We start from the raw sequence: 24,829 nt of genomic DNA on the forward strand, positions 1-24,829 counted from the left end.
GTTGCAGTGATGTTTCCTATTAGTCGTGATCTGAGAAGGCCTCTCTTTCTATGTTTACCTCTTTGCTCAGTCACCCAGAGTGGAGGCGAAGGTCCGAAGGCCAATCCACACAGAGAGCAGTTTCTGCTGTCCATCACTCATCTGTGATGGAACAGAAAGTCTCCCATTCTATCAAATGTGTCAATCCAAACTGACTCCAAACCTCCTCCGTAGTGGGAGTTGGAAATCGATCAAATCTGTGCATGCTGATTTAAGACTGCTGAGATGTCATGAAAATTGTTTTCATCTGATAAATTTTGCTGTCAGTGTGAAAAAGGCAGGTTGTCCAGCTTGTGCTCTGTTCAGGTCCCCTGTGACAGACAGAGACCTGGTTCTGAGGACAGGAACACCAAATGCAGGTCACTGTATGTGTGGATTGAACAGATTAAATGCTTCAGTAGAACTTCAATGATGCTTTTAGTGCTCTATCTCACCCAACGCAAAGCCACACCAAACACAACGCGAGTGTTTGCTAGTTTCAGACTGACGCCGTTGTCATTTTCTCGTCAAGCACCCGTCCAAATGTATTAAATGTACTTAAACATCATTAAACTGTAAAAAGTAAATTATTCTCTGCTTTCGCAGGTTGGATTGCTCATACAGCTGATTATTATCTGCTCGTATTCTATTTTTATAAACGTAGAATCTCAGCATATCTAAAAATCACGCTCACCAGTGTATTTTTTTTTATTATTTGGGTCATTTTTGCCTTTATTGAATAGTCACAGGTGAGACGGACATCAAATGTGGGGGAAAAAGGACAGAGGAATAACATGCAGCAAGAGTCCAGCCAGCCAGGGATTAAACCTTGCACCCATTAGTATGTGCCCTTACCACTCTCAGATATTGGGTTGCTCTGCTTCAGTTGTTTTTATTAGTTTTTCTATTGTATAGTCTAGAGATTTTACGGCCAATTGAAACACCGAAAAGGCTCTTGATAGTTAATAAGAGGTCACATTATTGGCTGAAGTGTTGACTTTTTCAATACTTAACCAAAACCATAATCATTCCCTAATCTTACCAAGAGATTTAGGCTCTTCATTTCATTTAGAAATTTCACATAAAAGCTTTCAAATAATGGCCATCTCAGATCCCAGCCTTAACAACACTGTGCCCCAATTCGATCTGTTACGTCACTGTCATGTTAGAGCCACCAAAAGCCAACCAATAAAAGGGAAACTTTTACTGTGACAAATCTGCCAAAATTTTACACAAGATTTACACTGACATTAACAGATCAAGACCAGCTTGAGTGGAAAATGAGAAAATTGCAATTAACCAGTGAATGAAACCAGTGTTTGTGTTAGAGAAGAGGAACTCAGATCCATAGTTGTGAGGATGACAATAACTGATGTTGAACAGCTGCTATTACTGTTGTGAAATGCCCATTTCAGTCAAGACAAAAGGAAAACATGGAGCAAGTTTTAATTTTACATTAATAGGAATAGCAGGAAAATTACAACTAAACACTGATACAAGTTAGCTTCAAGTGAAGATGTAGTTTTCCTTGCCACTGAGGTAAAGGATTTCAATATTTCAGGAAGTACAGTAACTACACACGGGAAAACTAGGTGCATTTTGGATCCAGGATCAAAATCTGGTGCTCTGTGCATCAACCCACGCTGATGACATTCAGCAATGACACACTTGTAAGATAGGAAAAGATTTGAAAATGTGCTTTCTTTAAAATGCATTTTACAAAGCAAATTAGGAGAAGTATTTGTATAAGACTATTTGCTTTGTTCTTAGGTAGAAATGTCATATTGCAAGCAAGCTAGTTACATTTTGTAACAATTTGCTCCCTCAGTGTATTCAATATATTTTGGCAGTTATGTCTGGCTGTAACAGGACATCCTCAGCTTTTTGAGTCACTTCAACAACTTAAAAGTAGTAGACATGCCTTTCTTGGCTCAGTGATTCTGTGCCTCTGCCATAGCAGCAGATATTTCTGCCTAAACAGCACTTAACCTGCATTTTCCAAATTGGATAAGGCATCAACGCAGCAGCAAAGACAGAGATGGTGCATTTCACGATGGCCATAGTCTGCAGCTCAGGATAAACTGTTGTGTCAGGTGTGACCTTCATGTCAAGACCTCTTGACCTTTCTGCACAGTGGTGGAGCAGTCATATTAAAAAAATGATATGGAAGTGGACAGCTAAGGAGAAAAGAACAACAGGGTACTTCATGCTCTCACTGTGTTTAAAAACAAGGCAGAGACAGAAGGGGAGCACGTACTGAAATAATGAGGCAACCAGTCTAAACCGCTTGTTTTATTTCTATAGACACAAAAAAACCTTCTATGAATTATTAAAAGTAATTCGCAAACTAAATGACAGAAAAAGGCTCAGAGGAAGGAAGTTATGAGAAACCCTCTGACCTGTGAATGATGCGCTTGGTGCGGAGGTATCCCAGAGCCAGGGCCAGTTCACAAACGTACAGCTTGACAGTGCTTTCTGAAAAGTGGACATTCTGTTGGAGGTGGTAGCGCAGGTCTCCTCCCAGGAGCAAGTCCACCACCATAAACATGTCCTCCTCATCTTGGAAGGAATACCTGCAGGGAAGGACAAGCAGGTGTGAAAAGTGTCAGGGTCACAGCGATGGCAGGTAGAGGCGAGGACATGGACAAAGGAAAATCGGAAAAGAGGATGGACAGGATTCGGTTGTTGCATACGAGACAGGTGGAGGGAAGATGTAGACATTCAATCAAGAGAGAGGGGGAGTGGAAATTGAATATCAAGTGGAAACAAGGGTGATGATAGACAGGTTGACAAATGATGAATAACAAATTCAAACCCCGGAGGGGGCTTGAAGAGAAGGTAAATGTGGGTGTGTGGAAGTCACAAGAGGAGATAAGGGAAATAAGGGGAGAAAAGAAGATTATGGTGATGGCTGGAAATGAGTAGAACAGCCATAAATATGAATCGCATATTATATTTAACATACAACACAGTATAACGTAGTTTAAAGATGAGACAAATACTGAAAAAAAAAAAAAATTTTTTTTTTTTTTTTTTAAAGGGGGGAAATCATACTGAAAAAAATGTTGGTTCGCTAGCTGAAGGGCGTTTAACATTTTGCGAAATTGAAGATACGGCACCTTTACCCGACAGCAATAAAGGAGAATGATACGTGTAAACTGAACTCGTGTCAGCCTTGTGCCCCTCAGGGAAATCCACCTTGTTAAAGCCTATGTGTAAAGCCTATGTGTAAGATTAAAGGTTGGACAAGAACAAACAGTTTAAAAAACATCCTCCATCAGTGCGTCAACACTATGATCTCTGAAAACACAACGTCAGAAAAACTCCCAGAGTCTCTGAGGAAAAATACTGCTTTTTATGATTCAACACCGAGCAGACGAAAAACACTCATCACTCTTTCACGTTGCATAGGGATCATCTATTGTATATACTGGCTGAGTCATGCCCGAGGCAGTGCTTGTTATCATGTTTTCAAGGCTAACAAACTAAGATGGTTCTTTTTTTTTTTTTTTTTAATCTCGTACAGAAGCGGCTTTGATGGTTAGACACATTGCTGATAAGTTGAAATGACATTTGACAGAATGTAGACTTTGTGAACTTTTGTAAAAACGTTTTTATTCTTTCTTTCCTGACTTTTTTTTCCCACCTTCTTCTTTCTCCCTTTCTCTTTTTTTTTTTTTAATCCTTACTCTAACTACTTCAATTTTAAATTTTAAGGCTAGCATATCTGCAAATTCCTTAATAAGTTACTGCCAAGTATGTCAACATTTATTACCAGTAATATACTAATTAAACTCGTTAATTTAGCACCAACACATTCCATGTCGTAAAATAAGTCACAACATCATCTGCATATTTAAAAATGCATTTTGGGCCCAATCATTCTCCAATGCACTTCCTATTATTTTTGTTGCTTTGAGGACAGTCAACAAAGAAAACATAATCTCTGTTGTGATTACATTAGTGATCAACAAACAGATTATCCTGTCTTTTTTTTTTTTTTTTTTTAACATGAAGTGATGTGAACTGTGTTGTCAAGCTTTGGTGCGTTCTAGATCCCATCAACATCGGTGGTATGAAAATCTTTAATTAGAGGTCGACTACTGAGCAGAACTCTGCATCTAATTAGCAACATTGTCTGGTGAGACGGCTCCTCGCCCTGTTCCTATCTTTTTTCAGCGTGAGCAGGTTTTCCATTGACTCGTAGGTGTCTTTTCAAATGGTTTACTTTTGATTCATTAAATATGATAAGAAATTGGCTGGAGAAATTAAACTGTCCCCTTAGTCATCTCCAACAAGCAAAGCATCAAAGTAATGCAAGACATAATTTTCTCTGAATCGGAGGACATCTTCATTTACTTAGTCTTTTCTGTGCTCTGTTTTATTTTTTTTTTTTTTTTTTTTATTTCTCCTGCACACTGTCTGTAATATTTGCCTGTGGATGCCTCAGTTCTCTATTAGTGTGTGGGAGGTGTTCTGGGTGGGAATGCAACTCGTGGTCGTCAATCTTTTCATCCATCAATTACGCACCGGCATAAACAGCAAGCCTGTATCAGCACGCAGCCCACTGCGTAGCCATTTGAAAAACTGTCATCGATTTTACATGCTGAGCTTCCCACCGGGGCCGCACTTTTTTTTTCTCCTCCCTTTAAACGATGCGCTAATTAGTTTCTCTCCCACAACAAACTAATTTATGCAAAAATAATATTTAAACAACATTGCAGCAGCTTACATTTCCTTGCTCGCCTAAAGGGTTGCTCTGCGCACAGTCTGCAACACAATGTACTACATCTGCAAGTTCATATCTTGCATAAAATTTGAAAACTATATTGCCACCCTTCAGATCTGGGGAGAGAAATCGGGCTCAAATTGGCCACACGTGTATTACATGATCTACAAATGAAAACAAATGTTGACAACATAATTTTGTGTCCTCACAAATGAGTGGGTTCCAATACACACACAAGTATGAAGCAACTTGAGTAAGCACATGTATAACTAATTTTGAAATTCACACATCACAATTTAACACATATTGCAAATCCTATTTTCCATTTGTAGATCATGTCATATGCAATTGTGACCATTTAAATTCTTATTTCCTGTCCATGCATTTCCACCAATATGTTCCTAATCTGAAATAAACAGGCTGTAATTTCCATGAACACTTCTCACAGTTTTTAGTGTTGACTAGATAATTTTTTTCATCTTGGCTCAGACTCAATGCTCAGTGACCAAGGGTAGTATTTTGCCACGGTGGTAGACTCCCTTCCTCTGGGCCCTCCACCAATAAACTGGAGGTGGTGCTTTTCTACACTGGATGGATTGGGATTGATTGAACTGACTCCATACTGTCTGCTAAGGCTCAGATAATGCTGAGACCACCAAGATTGCCAATGGCAAGAGTGTGGAAAGACTATCTGTGAGCTGCCCAAGTCACAAACATACATGCAGTAATGTCTTCCTTCTCAGCTTGTTTGTTTCAGATCAAACTCGCATGCATCATTAAATATTATGTGTTATTTAAAATCTAAACTGAACATCTTGAATTCATATGAGTCACTCTATCCTAAGCACATGGATGCAAAGTCACTCACACCGCGCATGAACAAGCAGTTCTCTACGAATATCAGTTTTAAGCAGAAAATAAATGAGGCGAGGCCAGCCCCCTTTAAGTGTGTAATACAGCGCATGTGAATGGATGGGACCAGATGCAGTGCTATCAATCACTCAGACAAGCAGCACGTACCTAACCACGCCTGCAGATGATAGGGTTCACCAAAGTTTTTGGCAAAGTTAATGTGCCTGTGTGTGTGTGTGTGTGTGTGTGTGTGTGTGTGTGTGTGTGTGTGTGTGTGTGTGTGTGTGTGTGTGTGTGTGTGTGTGTGTGTGTGTGTACACTTGTACTTGTATTACTCACATTGTGGATGCATAAAATTGTTTACGAACTCCCATTAGGGAGACTTAACTTCCTTCTGGAGACAAAAAGTAAAGCAAATTCTTTAATTACAGTGTGAAGACTCCGTTTAAGGAAAGGATTCGTCCAAATTTGGGATAGTGGTTAGAGATAGACGTTTATTGCTCAGTACAGCGACCTCTGAGGAAAACAACACCAATGGACTCAGTTGCAAATATGGTGTCCCGGAGAATTGACACAGTTCGGATGATGTCTATAAAGAGTTTTCTGGAGGAGGCAGGTTGGGTTAATTGTTCAATTAACTGGGTGGGGTGCAGGGGACCTATGTATGCATCAACTTGTCTTTTTTTTTTTTTTTTAAAGGTGTTTATTGTTGCCTTGACCACAAACATATTGTGCCTAAAACTAACCAGGGGCGCTAATTTAGGAAACACCCCTGTGGGGTTTGAGGGTACGAACAAACAACCTTGATCGTATTGGTTGGAAGGTTTTTTTTCAGTGTTTCTCATGTTTGCAGCTCGTTTCTGTATTCATTTGTGTTTTTGGGATATGCAGTGGGTTTTTTTTTCTTCTAAATGCTGTGCCTGTCTTGTCAGATTGGTGATGTTTTCTTAATGTTCTTGTGTTTTGTCTATTTCCATGTGTTTTTGTAGTTATAGCGCACAGAGCCCTCTTATTAATTCTGTAATTTTTGTTTTTGTTTTTGTTTTTTGTTGCAAAAATGACAGCCAGAGCCTCACAGCTAATGAGACCAAATTATTTAAAAATGACATATTCTGAAAAGAGGACAACCTGCAAGGGGAGTGTTCACAGATTTTAAACAGAAAAAAAGAGCTCCAGCTGCTTCCATTAGATATAAACAGATATAAGTGATGTGACAGAGTGGTTCAGTGTGTGAGTGTGCGTAAAGATGAGAGAAAGAGAGAGTTGGAAAATGATATGTCACTTGAGTCTGGCATAGAATGAAAAAGCCCACATCAAACTGGTATCATCTTAACATCAGATTCTCTGAAGTATCAAAGCAATGCTTCACTTTGATACAGGATTTGTAGTTATTGGGGCCAACACAGTGTTCATGGATGGTCAAAGAACGACCAATTACCCACAGGGCTTTTGCTATGGTTTTGTGAGGGTATTTAAAGGACAAATTCAACCACAAATTTAGAAATTTCAAACAGGGAGATGTTATTATTTTGAAATTTTAATTTAAACTTTGACAGTGAAATGCTTGTGCTACATGATCATTAGAGAAAATTTTATCAGAATAGGGTCAAGACATGCATTAAGAGCAATAGTACGAGACCAAAAATGCAATAAAGGTGCGTTCTTTATAAAAAAAAAAAAAAAAAAAAAAAAAGAAATCGGAACGTGTAAAATATTGATAAATGTGACAACCAAAGATAGCTGAAAACTAAACCAGAAAACTAAACCAGGACAATAAAAACAAGCCTTTGTGCGAGTCCGACTGCAGTTTGTGTTTCCTGGATGCGCTCCGTTTTACTGTGTCTATTAATCTCTTGATTAACTGTCCTTTTTTTTCTCATTGTCTCTCTTTCTCTCGTTTCTGGCCTGTTTCTTTCTCCTTCAGTCTATCTCAGTGTCTCTCTCACACACACATATAGAGAGTAAATACCTCTAACCCAGCAGAGTTAGTTAAGGTGGTGCGGGATCCAAGAGGCTGCTGTCACAAGCATTTAGGAAGCTCAAACTGGTCATTAATTGCTCTTTTTCTTGGCGGAGAAACAGTGGCTTCTTGCAGGAAAACAGCGGTTTATTTATTTAATTCCAATCGTATATAATGTATACAATTAGACAGTTTCTTTGCTTGTTGTGAAGACTTTTTCCGGACTTCAAGATTCAGCTTTATCATGTTTAACTTAGTTTTTAAAGTTAAATATAAGACATTTTTCATCAGTATTAAGTATTTAATTATGTAATCCTTATTAGAGATGTCCTGAGCTGCTCCTAAGAATTGCTATCAGTGCAGATCTTTAATGGATTGGCACCGGCTGATGTAACGCAGAACAAAATTTTGGACATCACTAATCTTTACCATTAATTAAAAAAATGTCTTTAGCTGCACAGACCAAAAATTGCTTCTCAGCCAAGTAAAACTGCTGTTGGTACTTAATTTATCACTTTATGTGCAATCCAGGATTTTCTCATTTGGAAATCCTACTTGTCACGAAGCAAAAGAACAGCTAACGTAACAGCTTTCAGTAGAGTGTTTATGGACAGAAAATACCAAAATATACGCTAATATGAAAGGGCAGCATATTATTACTTTAACATACATTCAGCAACTACTGGATGAACTTTGGCGAGGAGGTTGAGTTGCTGTTGAGGAGGGGCAGCAAGGCCATCAAGTAAATCAATATCACACTTGAGTCCTCTGTGAAACCAGTTTAATCGAGTAGAAAACCAACTCTCATGCTTGGCTGAAGTTTCCATGTTTTCTGTCCCACTAGTCCTTCCATCAAAAAAACAAGGTGGTAAAAAACTGAAAGGGCTTAAGCCGTCATTGTTGGGGGAAGTTGTTCTGTCCTCCAAGCAAACAAGAATGACTGACTCTCCGCTCATCTCTCACATGGTAGCTCGGGTAACAAAGCCGCCATAAAGACCGCCTGGCATGGTTATACACACAGTGAGGCACATACAGGACGCTCTGAGTATGACAATGTGTATCCAGATATACTTACTGACACACAGCAGCCTGTTGTATGAGCCAACTGTCTCCTCTCCTAACATGATGTCAGTCACTAAAACTTCGTTTTAGACGTTTCAGCAAAAGTTCAAAATATTATATACATACTCACAAATATAGGAACAATCTCATATGCATTTACACAAATAAAAATGCACACACGTGTAGTCTGTTAGTGCATAGTTTTGTACTTTCTGTGCTATTCATAATTGTCAATGCAATAGCTGCTAATCGACAACATCCTTCTGGAACTGACTGCCCCGGTGCTAATTGAGCTCTACATTTTATGCTATTTCAGCAATATCTGCTCTCTACTTAAGGTGCAAATTGGTCTCCAATGACAATAAAAGCCCCATTTATCCTAAAAACAAGTCTGCTCTCGCTCTCCCCTCCCTGTCTCTCTCTCTCACTCGCTCTCCGACCACGGCGACATCGTAATTGGAAGGTGGTTGAATATGAATGAAGTCTCGAGTGACCCACCGCCACTGCTGTCAGAGTAAATTAGAGATGGCACTGATTAAGCCGTTTGCCACAAGGTAGGCTTTGGGTCACACAAGTTAAACATTCATATGATCATGTGACTAATGGGATTTAAAAGAGCCTCTTTCATATTGAAGCAGTGTATTGGCATTCATCATTGAACATTTAACAGAAAACATTAAAAAAAACTTTTCCAACTGTTAGAGAAGTCGCCTCCTGCCATCACAGGTAAACAGCTATAACTACGTGTTTCAGTTTACAGTTAGTCTGTGACGTCTAAACTCGGAGAGAATTGTCTCAATCACTGTATCATAGTGTGTACAACATGGGACATCAACTAGCCAACCTACTATAGTGGCCACAATTTTTGTAATTCAATGGACTTCTTGATTAATGGCAACCTGCAATACCATGTTGTGGTCACGTGACAGCCCTCTGTTCGGTTGCCTGAAACAAAACTTGTGTCCTGTTTGTGACAAACAGCCACATGAGGAGAATCTAGAACAGCCTCCTTTGCACACATCCTCCATTGTTCGAGTGTGTGTTGCATTTAAGGTGATGTGAAGGCAGTTTCAAGTGTCGCTATAGTAACAACATTGAGGGGTTACTGTCTACAGTGGAAAAATAAATTTAGAAAAGTAGCTGTTGCCAAAAGTCAGTAGAGGAGAGCTAATACCGGCAGTGGAAAAAGGGGCATAACAGACACTATAAACAACAATTCAGAATGAAGATGAACAGATGTACAAGTATGAAATGGAAAATAAATCAGCCGACACATGAGTATTTTGCAGCTGCAACGGACCAAAAATAGGACAGAATAGAAAGGACAAGCTCTCAATCACCCATTAACAGCTATTGCTCGATGTCTCGAAGAGCAGTTCGGGAAGAGAGTAGAGAACAGCAGTCAGGCTGCAGATTAATACCTGTACATTATGTTGAAATGGCGCAGACTTTTCATTGCCCTTCCTGGCATCAAGCTTGGTCTCTCCTTTTTTTTTTTTTGTCTTTTCCCTCATTCTCTCTTGTCCTACAGATGCCGACCCCCCCCCCTCCCCCCCTCCCCCTCTCCCCTCTGCATGTCTTCCCGTCTATCTTTCTGTGTCTATCTCTGCTCTGCCACACATGCATTTCAATGTGACCTCTTGGTGGCCTCCAGGCAGCCAGTCTGATGGGAGAGCATCCAGCATGGAGCTTTTAGAGACACAGGCCCCGCAGGCCAATTCAGTAATGGAAGTCTCCAGAAACCACTGGGGCTTACAAGCTAATGCTAACGTGTCCTTAAAAAAAGGACTCCCTTTCTCTTGTCAAAAGTAATGTAAAAGTCATGACGTGTAACACAAAACTTATTCCTGTTTTAAGTAGATTATAGATATTAAATCCAGCTTGACACGTTTCATATATATATATATATATATATATATATATATATATTTCCACATGCTTAAAAAAATAAAAGTAATATTGCCAAAATATAATGTTTGTGTTAAGTTATATATAATCAAAATATCCCCTCTCTGAAAACACAACTTGTACTCATTGCACTACTACTACTACATGTATTAAACCTCTACACTGTTGAGGGATTTTCGTTAATTAACATTTATCTATTGAATGGCCACAGCATAAAAAACACATCAGTGAATGTCAGTAATACAATGCCTAATCAAGACTTTGATGTTCAGCACAAAGTATTGCAGTTAATAGTAATTACACATAGATACTTACCTTATACACACACACACACACACACACACACACACACACACACACACACACACACACACACACACACACACACACACACACACACACACACACACACACCATCTGACCACAGCATCTTGCTGAAATGGACACAGCCAACTAAGTGCTCTGGCTGTGACATGTTGGATCGATGCCAACAGCCCCACCCCCCAACACCTCACTTTGACTGACAGCTCCCATCAGTCTGTGTCTAATGCTCCCTGAGCACACACACATTAATGCACTGTCATGCAAAAAATACATTCACACATCCCTTACCAAAAAAAAGCACATGGGACAATTCAAAGAGGTGTGGAAATTTCTCAACTCTGATGGATTGCAAAGCAGACGTGGAAGATTCCACATCGGTGCAGAGACTGAACATTATTGCACTTATTATTGCAATTATAGCCCAGCATTTCCTATGCATAGGCTCTACTTTGGCCACCTCCCCAGCTCGATCAAGATTCACCCGGGGAGATACAATCACTTGGTTAAGTAAATCATATATTAGAGCGTTTTATTTCAATGTTTTCTAACTAACACATTTTTGGCTTTCCGAGTTGCGTGCTGTACAGTAACTACTTGAGGACTAGAGGCTTCCTGTTTGCAGCTCGCTAGCTAGCATCTACCGAGAGTCTGCATAGGAGGTGTTTATGGCACATCTGTAAAGCCACAGAAAGTAACCTGCGTTACACTTTCCCCCTCTAAACGGCACTGAGATGCATTTTGCAATCAAATCGCGTCATGAGGGCAGTGAAGAGTCACACCTCCAGAAATTAATGTAAAACAATTACACTTAAACTCACTTAAAGTTAACAAGTAAAGCGATATCTAAGTATTCGTTTCAAAATTTAGCAACTGATCATTACTTCCATCAACTACCTTTTGCTTTTAATTCCGCAAGTCTCCCCTCTTATTTTGTATTTCCATGGAAGTAAGATTTGGCAAGCCACTACTTCATTATGCTATTTTCTTATTTTTGCCACCCAGGATACTATGATTCTCCATTTCACCAGGTCATCTTGACACCAGTCCAAATACTTGACATGCTGTCACACTGCTTTTGAGCTTTCAACAATGGCTGCAGTATTAAAAGTAAAATGATGATGTGATGTGCACATTTTGCAGATACGGAAGGGTACTGTTTGTACTTTCGCAGCAGACATTACTATTGCTTACAGTATTTGTGATATTGGAGTCTTGAATGAAGCTTTTTTTTCAGCTTACTCTATTCATTCAAAACGTAGCCTATGGCTAAGCACACTGTAGTGTTTGCACAATGTAGCATGTCTCTTTACTAGACCTTTTATATCAGGATTGGTGGAAGGACAGTTCTCGGTCTTATGAGAAAAGCGTTGCACTTGTGTGACATGATGGCATAACTGTTTGGTTTTCTAAGCACAAAAGTAAACATGAATGTCTTGCGCTGCATAGAAAGATAAGATTATGTAAGGACGGAGCAAAGGAGGAAACTTCCTGAAGCGAGTGAAGCTTTTATCGCAAAATGTTTCAGACTTTTGTTAATGTACTTCTTCTTTTTCTTTGACATTTTTTTTTTTAAATAGCTTGTTACATCATCGCAGTATTTGTCCCAGAGTTTAGACACGGGAGATGACATGAAATTAAGTGCCCTATATTCTTTGTTGAAAGTAGGTGGGCTTTTAATGGTGAACATTATAACTAAGTGCTCAAGCTGTTTGGAAAACATACAGATGTATACGCTTATGTAATTTTCTTGATTCTATCCAATTAAAAAAAGGCTTTTTTTTTTAAATTTAATATTTTGAGCATTCACTCCCTAGAAGCACAGCATTGTTTGGCTGTTCGGCTTATTATCAACAGCACCTTAATAGATAAATTCAGAGATCCTCTGCAAAGCAAAAAAGGTCAACAACTTAACGGATGACATTTTTACAGTGTGGGGAAATGTGACTTTTATTGTGCTTAAAGCTGAACTAGTGTGGCTCAAAGAAACCGTAATACCTGTGCTCAACACTTCCATCACACCAAAGAGAAAACAAGTAGCTTTAAGAAGTGACTCCTTTGTGACGTTCCATCATCAACCAACAAATCAACTGCAAAATCCATACTTAAAGAGGCAGCAAGACTAAAAGCTAAATCTTATGCATCTCTTTTTCTCAGAGTCTGTCTCTATACTGTGTGAGTGTTTCCCTGGCCTTTGCGTCAAAGCAGTGCAGTGCCAGTAAGGAGTCCCCTTACACAGTGGGACTTGCAGGCCCAACGGACTGCTCTACTGGTGCTGGCACATCAATAAACGGCTCATACCCAAGGTTAAGATTCTTCAATACCATATCAGTATTCTCTAATACACTTCATGCTTCGTTTGAATGGAAAATAGCTCGTTTTGGAGTGAAAATGCTTCTATTTTCTTTTGCTGCTGCCCTCCGAGTGAATTGTTGTTTGGCTGCACACAGACTTGTGAGATTATGCCCACTAGCAAGTGCAGTGACGGCAAGAGGAGAGAAAAGGGGAAGTGAAGCAGGTGGTGAAGGAGGGAAATAGGAGAGGAGGAAGAGGAGGCAAAACAAAAAGGAAGGTGAGAGCAGATGAGTGAGACTTGGTGAATGAAAAGAGGGCAGAGGAGAAGGAGAAAGAGAGGACAGGCCGGGGGATAGTTTTCTGCATGTCACTGGCTCAGTGCAGTTCATATGCTTGCAGGTAATCACTCTCTGCCTCTGACCTTGAGCGCTTACCTCAGGACAATCATAACTTATGCCAACTCAACACAGTGAGAGAGACAGCAACACAGAGATGGAAAGAGAGTGGGTGAGTGGGCACAGCGCTGACCCAAGCACATCTCTGGAGGAAATCACCCCCACCCATGGGGGGGTTTAACGCTGCCAACAGCATTAACTTCCAACCTTTTTTTTTTTGTCCAACACAGCATGCAATCAAGCAAGAAAGCAAGCACTGGCATTGTTTGTCTGATGAGTCTGTACACTGCACTTCTCTCAATTTCCCTCCTCCCCCCTCTGTCCTTCTCTACCTCCACTCTGTTTTGTGGCTAGTCTCCCTTTCCCTGTGCCTTGCTGTCCTTTTCTATCCCTCTATCCTCGTCAGTCTCTTCTCAGTCATGTCCACCAAGGGAGGACTTTGCTTTGTTTACTTTGCATTAGCAATTAAAACGATGACTATTGATTCTGCCAAAGTAGCTTTCAAAAAGATAAATTGACATTATAGTAACGAGTAGCAGAAGAAGAGAGGATAGAAAAGTGATTCAATGGCCAAATGTTGCCAGGAAAAAAAATAAAAACATGTAGAGTATAAGTCAAATGATCTCATCTAATTGTTCAGATTTTTGCTGTTTTTTTGTAGGGAGAAGGCTAACCAAACAGTAGCCACGGAATCTGTGTAAATCAAAAGGATCTATAATAACAATAATAATGATTATTTTTATAATTAACTGACTAAATGTGTTTTCATGTTTAAATAACTGGACTCCGGCTGTTTTTCTTCATCTGTGGACAGACATCCCCTCGTCTCTGCTTCTCTGCTCGACAGAGAACCAGGGTGGCTTCCTCTTAAACATTGCAGAGTGGGAGTGCTTATCAAGAATTAATGATGGCTTTCAGACGGAAACTTAACAAGCCATACTTATCAGACATCTCAAAAGTACGATTCCTGGTGCTCAGTAAACACTGGCTTTCAAATTATGATGAATGAATTGCTTAAAAGGACCTGATGAGTCATCTTAGATTAGCACTCGCAGTTTGAATGAGCTTGTGTGGCGTTGAGGTCAAAATTTCCTCAACTCCAAATGCAGTGAGGCAAACGGGAAGCTGCGAACAGAGGAGAGTCGTGCCTGTAAAAGTTGAGCTTGGATCAGTGAGAAAACTACATTTTCCTTTTAGCAACTTCAAAGGGTGACGTGGATGGAGGTTTGCGAGTGTTCTTCAGTAGTCAACACCTTTCTGGGTGTACGGACTGAGAACTAGACTGCTGAAAAGCTTTTTTTTTTTTAATTGAAGATGCTCTTTCTTTGTGACTGTGCAGTCAGATTTTATGGACAAGATGCTATCACCATAACAAATAAACTGGTGTCACAAAGTGCACTACAAAATCTATATTATGGCTGATGATAAAGAGTGTGGAACACAAGCCTTTGTGGAGTAAAAAGCATTCATAGTGAGCTTACGATTTTCACAGTAGCCTTTTGTTACATATTTAATGAATTAAAGCGTATTTTCTGTCAAGGTCATTCGGTGCTAAATTTAAGGCATTGTGAGTTTGAATTCAGAATGTAGCACAAGTCAGTGCAGTGCGTGAACTCTCTGTGAGAAATGACCCGGTGTTATTTGCTCATTCACAGAAAACTGATGCACAACAGACACTTTGAAATCTTCACTAAAGCGTGGTGGCTTACCAGAAGTTGACCAGGAAAGGATGTTCAAGGTTCTGCATGATCTGCAGCTCTTTCAGGACATTCCTCACTTCGTTCCGTTCCACACATTTCAGCTTGTTCATGTACTTCATGGCGTACATCTTCTTGGTGTCTTTTTTCTGCACAATGCAGACCTGAGGAGATCAGACTACATTCGTTATCGCCATTCGATGCTTCAGTACTTGAAGCTTGAAAAAATGATTTACAAATTGCTTTTGACACTCTAAACAGCTTGCATACAAAATGATAATATAATCTTTACTGTCAATATGATAAACAACTAAATAAAATGTGAAACTTCAACCCCCGTGCAGAATTCTATAGTTTTAAAAATGTAAATGATAAATACGAGTTATCTGTTAATAATTTGTTTACTAATGTCTCAACATATTGATGAGATGAATTACTTTACTGAATCATAAAATAGAAGAAAGAAAAAAAAAAACGTTTTTTTTTCTCCAAAATGTTGCAACATAGTCATGTGTTTTCCATCACTCAACCACGATTATCTAAAGCTTCATTGCACATGACACAACAACACATGGAGCAATCGTAACATCCCTGCAATAACCAGAAATGTTGTCCATCTAACAAGGCTGGAAGGAAACTTTGGAAGGAAAAGATCTCTCTTTAATCTTTCTGATCACAAATGTAATCCTCTCTTAAGATGTTTAACTTTTCACACCAGTATATTTTGCATTTAAAGAGAAGGGGAAGATCTTGTTAGCAATCATTAGAATTCCTGGTGCATGTCAGCAAAAGTCAAGCAGTCAGTTCTTTTAAAATAGATAGCACGTCTGACGTGAAGCAGCGAAGGGCACAAATATAAAATAACACCTGATGCAATCTGGGTAGTTGTTATTGTGTGTATATATCAAACTGATATATGTATGATTATTATCCTTTGACCGTGTGTCTGAGAACAGACACAGACCTATGTTCAATATGCAGAGGTGTAATACCCTTATATTTATTTGTAGACGTGCTTGTCTGTGCTACACACGTCAATAAGCCAGTGATTACTGCTATCTAAGAGAGCGATCTGTGGACCAGCTGGCACAGTTAATCAGCCAAACCCTGATCGCATCACTCCTCCCATTGAAGAGCGTGCCATCTACTGTGATTAGACTGCTTATCTGTTGTTGGACAGAGTGTTGATGCCGTGTGGGTCTGTGTTGTGTGCATGTGAGCGTGGCTGTGCATCTCTATATGTGCTTACATCTACTGTAAGTGCTGATTTAAATTACTCTGCGCTGCATGGCTTGACAACAAGCGGGAACATGACTGCTATCGCCTCAGATTTGTTTCCGTGCTGCTGCTGGTTGCTCTCAAGCTAATTAAACCATAAAGCTTTACTCGACTGTATGAGATAATATTGTACAAACCGAGCGAGGACCTGATATTATTAGTAACAACATAGTGTGCCTTATGTTAACGAGACTCATCGAAATCATCAATCAAAGAGGATCATGAGGAACCTCGAACAAGTGGTCGATCCACAAGGAAATGACTGGGGGCTATTTTGAAAATCGGTCGAAAAGGTTGTTTTGGGTGCATCTTTTGTGATTGCTTTTATTAATTGAGCAAGAGTACAATATATTTGGTTTATTTTACTTAGTTGACTGCCAAGTTCCTGAGCAACACTAATGTCCTCTAGAAATGTCTTTGTGTATTGCTCATATTTCCTTTGCTTTGACCTATTAGACTATATTTTCTTTTTGTTTTACGTAGAAATATTAAACCAGTTTCTCCTCCAAAAAGGTTATGTTGCCGTTGTTCTTAAGTTAACTAATCTCTGAGTAACATCAGGGTACGTCTTTTATTTTTCCCTTCAATCTAGTCTGAAAAGAAAACACTGTCAAACATAGGCTCACCTTTCCAAAGCTCCCTTTTCCTATCGCCCTCAAGATCTGGAAATGGTCAAAATTAACTGCGAGGGGAAAGAAAGAGGCAAAAATTAATCAGTACAACATTATTTGAAAAGTTTCAGCTTTCAGCGTCATGAACCGAACTTGCTTCACAAAGAAGAAAATATGCATTATATCGCAATGTGTTACAGGTATATACCAACCTATGAAAAGTACAATTTTACATGCACACTATTTAAAATGAAAGTAGGTCATTGAATCATTATAAATGGAAATAGTTGACTCTAAAGTGTCTGACCGGTTAGAGTAGCTTCAGTGTGAGGTTTGCACTCAGCTCTTTTGAACAATACATCAGTCAGTCTGAAGCAGATGGGGGTCTCCAGGGCAACCAGAAGTCACTGACACTATATGGCAGAGATCTGAAATAACCTTCAGTACAAAGACGTCTTGCATGAACACTTGTTTTTCCTAAACAGCCATTTCAAACACCCTAACAGACATGTCTTTTAGCTGGCCTTTTTTTTTTTACAGCTTAGTATCCTCCCAGTTTTTGCACTGTTCTCTCATTCTCTCTGGGTCTCACTCACACACAGACACTCACAACCTAAACCACAGCTTAACTCCCAATCTTGCTCTCTTCCATCTATCAGCAACATTAATCGGCAATTGGAACCGGATGGGGTTGTTTGTTTCTTGCTGTCATGACAACCAGGACAGAAGGTTTTCCCTCTCTGCTGTTTCCCCCGAGGATGGAACAGCTGCCGCCCACTCTTTGCACACATCTGACCACACACACACACACACACACACACACACACACACACACACACACACACACACACACACACACACACACACACACACACACACAGACGAGAGATGCTCACAAAGAAACACACATTTATTGGACTGACTTAAAAGATCACCTGCTTTTTTTTGCAGCAGCAGCACAGCGTGCACTCTCTCACACTCACACACACATTCTGCCTGCAGCCACTAGATCTATTGGATGTGACAGTTAATGTTATGCTCTGTTAGTCACGTATCACTGGCACTTCCTCCTCTCACACTATCTCTGCTGGAGTGTTTACACAACCTATTCTGATAGGTTCCATATGAGGCCTGCTTTATAATGCACACACATATGCACGTATTTACAGATGCCAGTGTATAAACTCAATACACTTCACACAAACACGGTCATTTTCCTGCCGAGCTACTTGAAGATTCAGCCCTGATTGGTTTTTCAGAGAGACAGCTGTGGTCGTGGATGAGAGATGAGAGCTTCGTGATCGCAGGATGACAGACGGTCAAACAGAGAGAGGGGGCAAGGGGGAAAGTCATATTTTACCAGCAGAACTTTGAATGGTTTAATGTGCTGTATTAAATGATGGACACATGAGTAACAGAGCGTGTAATGATCGAAGTCTGCACGAGGGGAATTGACACATTGACAGTCCGTGGCTTAAACCAGCTGAGAAAATCATCTCGCTGAGGAACTCATCTGCTCGTCAATTTGAATTTGACTGACACATGCTAATCAGTTTGGATTGAAATAATCACACTTGTTCAATTTGAGCTTCACACAGCCTCTCACACACTCACTGTATGGCTGCAATGTACTGTGCTTTTTCTTACTCTGGGTATGTCCAAAGCCAAATGGCTAGATTTGAAAATGCATCTTTTTTCTGGTACAGCCAAGCGCTGGACTGTGTGTGGATGTCCAGAATCTCCCTCATGGACAAGAGTAGATGGCAAAATTTACACCCTGCAGACCCACACGGCTAATCAGACAGGCTTTGTAATTTGAGTTTAAGATGGGGTCTTTGACATCTTAAAAATTACTTTTTTTTTTCACCCATTTCAGCGTTTGTTTGTCACAGGCCTAAATTGCATCCCATCAAAGACATAAATCAGTTATATTCCCTGAAAAAGACCCATCAAGTTTCCTAAAATTGTTGGGCACCTTACTATTGACCTTAGAAAACAGTACTTAAATGCACTTAAATAGTGCATTTAAAGGATACTGTTTTCAGCAGTGGATTAACAAACACTTAGTGCTCTCGTGGAAATGTATGGCAGCAAGATGGAATCATGTGGGGTTGACTCAAAATAGCGTTTTATATTCATAATCCGGGAACATGACACTTCATGACACTTCTGCAAATATGTAGCTCACTAATATGTTTTTTTTTAACATTGTTAATAGAGGTCTATGGCAAAGTAGAATGATATGTATGACTTTGTTGGTGGGCTCAGTTGGTTGTTGGTCTTTCCGTGGAATTTGTTGACAACAAAACACAACGTAGATGTTATCATTAATCTACATGTCGATTTGGTCATACAACTTTATCATGACAGTAATTTGACTGATGTTGCACTCCACCTTGATGCAGAAATTAATTTATCCCACAATCAAATAGTTAATTTATGCTCATTCATCTGTGTAACAACAGAAATTGAAATTAATTGGTGATCACATAAAGCATCAGGAAACCAACAGCGAAGATAACCATAGCTAAACAGGATGAGTCTGTTTCACCGCTTATGGGTTGTTAGTTAAAATGCACAGTTTTTGTCCTTCAGAATATGTAAATGCCATTTTTTTTTTTAATTAGTCAGCTCATTGTTGCCATGATGTCATTCCTCTGACACAAAAAGCCATACAGGTATCATGTACGGACACAGCAGTGTGGGAACACCAGCAATCACGCTGTTGCTCTGACAACTGCAACAGAACCCACGGGTCCATGTGCCGCCGCAATGTGAATGAAGTACGCTGAGCAGTAAACAGCATCTTTCCATTAGCCAGAGTCTCCTGGTTGTACTAAGTGGTAAACGTATGTGGCACATGAGGGACACATGAAGTACGCGCCTCACTCTCTGAGGAGATAAACATGTCTTGACAGAGTTCACCTTCATGCACACAACTCTGCGTAAATCAACTAATGTGGGTTGAGTATAAACCATAAAATATGCATTTGTCTCTGCAGCTGGAACCAACAAAGAGAACAGTCTGTAAATGTCCTCCACTCATAAATTTTAATCCCTGATACTCATTTACCACTCGGCAGAAGATACATTTGAAATTTAATTGTAAAATTATTATTATATTTTTGTCTTTTTTTGTTGCTGCTTTTGATGTAAAATATTTAACGGTAAAATATGTGTGGTTGTTTTGCATCTTCAAGCTAGGTTAATTTGCTTTACTATAGACTTTACAAAAATAAACAATTATTTATATAAAAAATGACAAACTCAATTTTAGAAGTTTTTGCCAGTGGCAATGATTAGGTACATCACAATCCCACATTCATTTGTGTTTTAGTAAATTAGTTATGTATAGCTGCACAGGCAGTTTAAATAAATATTGCAAAGGTGGCAATATGGTGATACTGTGCTACAACTTTAATCTAAACAAAAAAATAAGAGTGAAATGGCTCAAGGACAACCATCTTTCTAAACAAGCAAAATGTCATCATTTATAAATGTTCACTATATAATTAACAAACACGAATTTAATCCCTGGGGCCAATATCACCTTGAAGTAACCTTTGGCGCTCCTGAAGTGTAAAGTGAAAACTCAATTTGCATCTTTATTGCTACTCAAAGGAGTGAGTTCATGATGCATAGACAATGTGCAGACTACTGTCAAAAGACTGGAACTGGAGGTTCTCAGCGAGTCAGGGGATGCAGTGACGTTGGAGGTAACCGTTGCCGTGTCAACAATCCATATTAAAAATGACACAATAACAACTATGGATTCCTATTTTTGGTTTCATCTCAGACTTTTTTTCTTTTTCTTTGCAAGCTCTCAGATATATTTTAAAGACAGTTGTAATCACTATCTGCCCCCCCCCCCATTTTTCCTTTATGTCTTGTCTTGTGTCTTTGTCCCCGCTTCACTCTTTGAATTTTCCCCTTTTTTTTTTTTTTGTCTCTCTAATTATCTCTCCTCATCCTCTCTCCCTTTCTCTTATGCTCCTTTTGTCCCCGTCCATACATTGTTTTTCCCAGGTGTCTGGGGAATATACTGTATATAGAGCAGTGGGGGGGATATAATAGCCCAGCTGCAATGTCAAGCAATAACAACAAAGTCGAGGAACACCCATCTAGTTCTTCCGACCTCAAGAGGAGAACCCATTCTGTCTCTGATGTGAGCTTCATCAGAGAGGGGATTACTTTGTTCCCAGTGAGCGTGGCTTCTTTTTTTTTCTCCTAATACAAAACAACGCATCTTTGTGTTTATTATTCCCCTACCCTCAGTGAAATCACCCACGCTGTTTTGTGAGTGAGAAGTCATAGAAGGTGCACCATTGTATTAACTGGGTGTTCAGGGAAGCTCTGTTATGAGTGACATTTCCAGAACGGCACACCAGATGACTAAGCAGCAAGGTTAACCATGAATAATGACTTCATCTTTGATAGAGGTTGCCTCCAGTCAAAAAAAAAAAGGAGAAAACCACAGATATGGATTTCATTAAAGAGAGTGATGTAGTAATTTGACAGTCACAGTGAATTAAATAATGTTGGTTTGTGACACTGTAGGGAAATGTATACCACAGCAGACAAACAAATACATTTATAATGCTAATTGTTCCATTTTAACCTGTCAAATAGTTACATTATCATCTTTTTGGAAAGAAACATGAGATCATCTGTAATACCAGACACAGAAAAACCTCTCAGGTGAGAACAAAAACCTGGGGAAGCCACTTCATTTCTGACTAAATCACTGACTCATGTAACACTGACTTATTTGAAGTCCTTGGGGTGCAGCCAGAGCAGAATTCATTTCAGAGACTGACTCAGATCAATAAATTCACAATGTATTATCTACTCAGGACGCAAAAGATAAGCAAAATGAATGCAAACCAAGAGCTCTGCCAATCAAAGTAATGTCTCCTTGTGATGCTGACCTTGATTGTCATCAATCTGAATTAAAAAAATATATATATATAATAGCATGGCAATAACCAGGCAATCAATAATTATAAGTGTGAAGAATTCAAAACCAAAATTAAAAGAAAAGTTTAGCGATGAGATTGAAGGAATATCTTTGAGGTTTAGAAAACAACTTTCCTCCTCAATACGCTTAAATTATTATACATTTTATTTATTTATTTAGATAAATAAATTTATACAGTAAGTTTGTTTCAAATATACAACGCATTTCAAAGGCAGGGTTAAATTGTGCAGCAAGGGGGTATTCTTCTTTTCAGTTGCTGGGGAAGACTGGTGGTAAACCTGATCAGCATTATATCAGTCTAACCATTCACTGTAAGAGCTCTAAATCTTGTCAGGTAATAGGAATATCTTAGTAAAGTTACAGAGAAGACAGGATAAGATAATCACTAGTGGAGAATTACGCTCACAGCCCAGTGTTAGCTCCGATTTTCCTTCCCCTTTCCTGCCCATCTCAGTTTGACTTGACCCACAAAAGTAGAAAAACGAGGAAAAGAAAAGTCAAATAAGAATTTTGGATGTTTTGAAACTTACCATCGTCGGTGTCATCCGTGACCGGAGCCTTGCTTGACTGTCCGAGCCCCATGGCTGCGCCTCTTACGGGGTTTTCCTGTTCTGCCCAACTCAACTCAGCATCCAACGGATTTCCTTCTGCGATGCATTCATAGCCTGGTCAACAATTACCCTCAAAGAGACACACACACACACACACACACACACAGTCTCACGTGCTTGAGTCCGTTTTGCTGACATGAACCGGTTCCGTCTTTAACTCTCCACCTTGACACTACCACACATCATTACACACACACTCAGAGTAATGGGCTCGGAAGAAACACTGAAGACATTGAAGCGCTGACACACACGCACACACGCACACACACACACACACACACACACACACACACACACACTCGGGCAGGACCACTACAGTTTCCTATCTGTCTTCACTGCTGTTTAGGTGAATGCAGAGAGACGGACGACTCTTGGCAGCCAGGAGGAGGGTGGGTGATGTTTTGTGACCCTCTGTTGACTGAGAGTCTAACCTGTGAGGGGAGGCAAGAAAACATGACACCACCAGCAGAAAGAAGGAAGGAGGGAGAGAGGGAGGGTGGGAGGGGAGGGAGGGAGGAGGGGAGAAAAAGTAGAGAGAGCTTCAGAGACAGGTACAGTCGACACAATTTGTTTAGATATTAACACTACTAAATAAACTAAGATAGCAGCAGAACAGCAGTATCATTAAGGCCAAGGGCTTAATTAGAAGCTTGATTAGTGAACAGAGACATAAATCGCTCGCATTACTACTTTGTACATAAGCAGGTCTCTCCTCCTTTCCTCCAGTCCTTTCTTCTTCCCTTCATCTGACATTTATCAATAATTTAATTTTTATATTTTAATCAAAGGCACATCCCACAAGAGCACTGTCTACAGTGCATGCGTGATGAATGGTCTCAGCCGTTTTCTTATTAAGAGCACAAAATTGGAGGCTTTTGATTTATAGTTTGATGGTGTTATGTACTGTAAATGGAAGTCCCTCAGGCTGCCCTCTTCAGGAAGCCAGATTTCATGAGTTACTACATTTTGTTCCACTGCCAGACAAAAAAAAAAAAAAAAAAAAAAAGAAACTCAGTAAGCCTGATTATTGGCAAACATTTGGATTTTTATTTTAGTGGAGGCATGTTATGACAATTTATGTTATTACACATAGCAGCATGATATTCATATTAGGACAAGGTGTCACAAAAGTAACTTTAAGTTATTTAATAGCATACAAATATCCTATAAAATCTGTATTTTTCTAAGGTGTCTCTTTAAATTGAATGACAGCTGCTCTATCTTAAAGGAGACTGACCGAACTGAGTTTTGAGATGCATTTTTGGTGAAACAGGTAAACTGACAACATTGAATCCGTTGGGGGAAACCCGTTAATGAATGTCATTCCCAGACTGCATGATAAGGTCACCACGGCATCCGAATATGCCTCGTAGGTTAAATGAAATATTCAAAAACTAGTGCGGGAAGCCGCAGTGCTGAGTACTCCGCAGAGGGCATTGCTGAGAGCCCTTATCTGATCAAATGGGGGGGGAAACATGCACTGAATAGAAAGTACCCCCTGCATCCATGCAGGGCAGCTGTGGGCACCTACCTCTGAACGCTGCCGGTGACTTGTGCACGGGACCATTTCTATCCCGGTTTGCTGCAGAGACGTGAAGCGACAGCGGAGCAACAGTGCAGCTCAAAGCATCACTTTATCCGGTGTTCGGACGACGACGCACCGGGACACCTGGCACCCGAAAACAAAAATGGAACCACACAGCGAGACGTGACTTGGGGGGGTTGCGCCGACGGAGTGCAATGCGAAATCCAGTGTTTTGTGGAGGACAAGAGGACAAAGGCTGCTCGGCACGTTGCACTGATGAGCGACTGACCTCCACATCGGCGCCTGTGTAATGGGGCTGGCCACCGCCGTGCGTCTGGAGAGGCACGTTTCACATGCTGCCCGGCTCATCCGCTGGAGCTGTGGGACTGAAGTCTCCCTGCTGCTGCTGCTGATGGCTTTCACGCGTCTTAAAAAAAAAAAAATACAAGTTCACTAATGTATTTCTACATAAACGCCAAATAGATTTCACTCTAAACGCTTTCCTGAAAGATTATATTTTCAGAAATGTAACAGATGATTGAGAATTTCCAAATCAGAAGTACACTGCCAAGTCACAGCAGATTGACTA

The 24,829-nt window shown here is 39.9% G+C and overlaps 1 protein-coding gene across 1 annotated transcript in view; it reads right to left on the reverse strand.

Moving 5' to 3' along the window:
* stk32a (serine/threonine kinase 32A) overlaps nt 1-24,594 on the reverse strand; it is a 60,305-nt gene extending 35,711 nt beyond the window's left edge. The window contains exons 1-5 of the mRNA XM_069718046.1: nt 24,247-24,594; nt 22,635-23,146; nt 17,142-17,197; nt 15,250-15,401; nt 2,418-2,591 (exon numbers count right to left, since the gene is read on the reverse strand). Coding sequence (XP_069574147.1) covers nt 2,418-2,591; nt 15,250-15,401; nt 17,142-17,197; nt 22,635-22,686 — 434 coding nt within the window. The 5' untranslated portion in view covers nt 22,687-23,146; nt 24,247-24,594. The remainder of the gene's footprint in view (nt 1-2,417; nt 2,592-15,249; nt 15,402-17,141; nt 17,198-22,634; nt 23,147-24,246) is intronic.
* Nucleotides 24,595-24,829: the final 235 nt, after the last annotated feature.

The sequence above is a fragment of the Brachyistius frenatus genome, unplaced genomic scaffold (assembly GCF_029030835.1).
Source record: "Brachyistius frenatus isolate BFR_SWC_R1_liver_20210118 unplaced genomic scaffold, ASM2903083v1 Contig_5, whole genome shotgun sequence".
Taxonomy (NCBI): domain Eukaryota; kingdom Metazoa; phylum Chordata; class Actinopteri; family Embiotocidae; genus Brachyistius; species Brachyistius frenatus.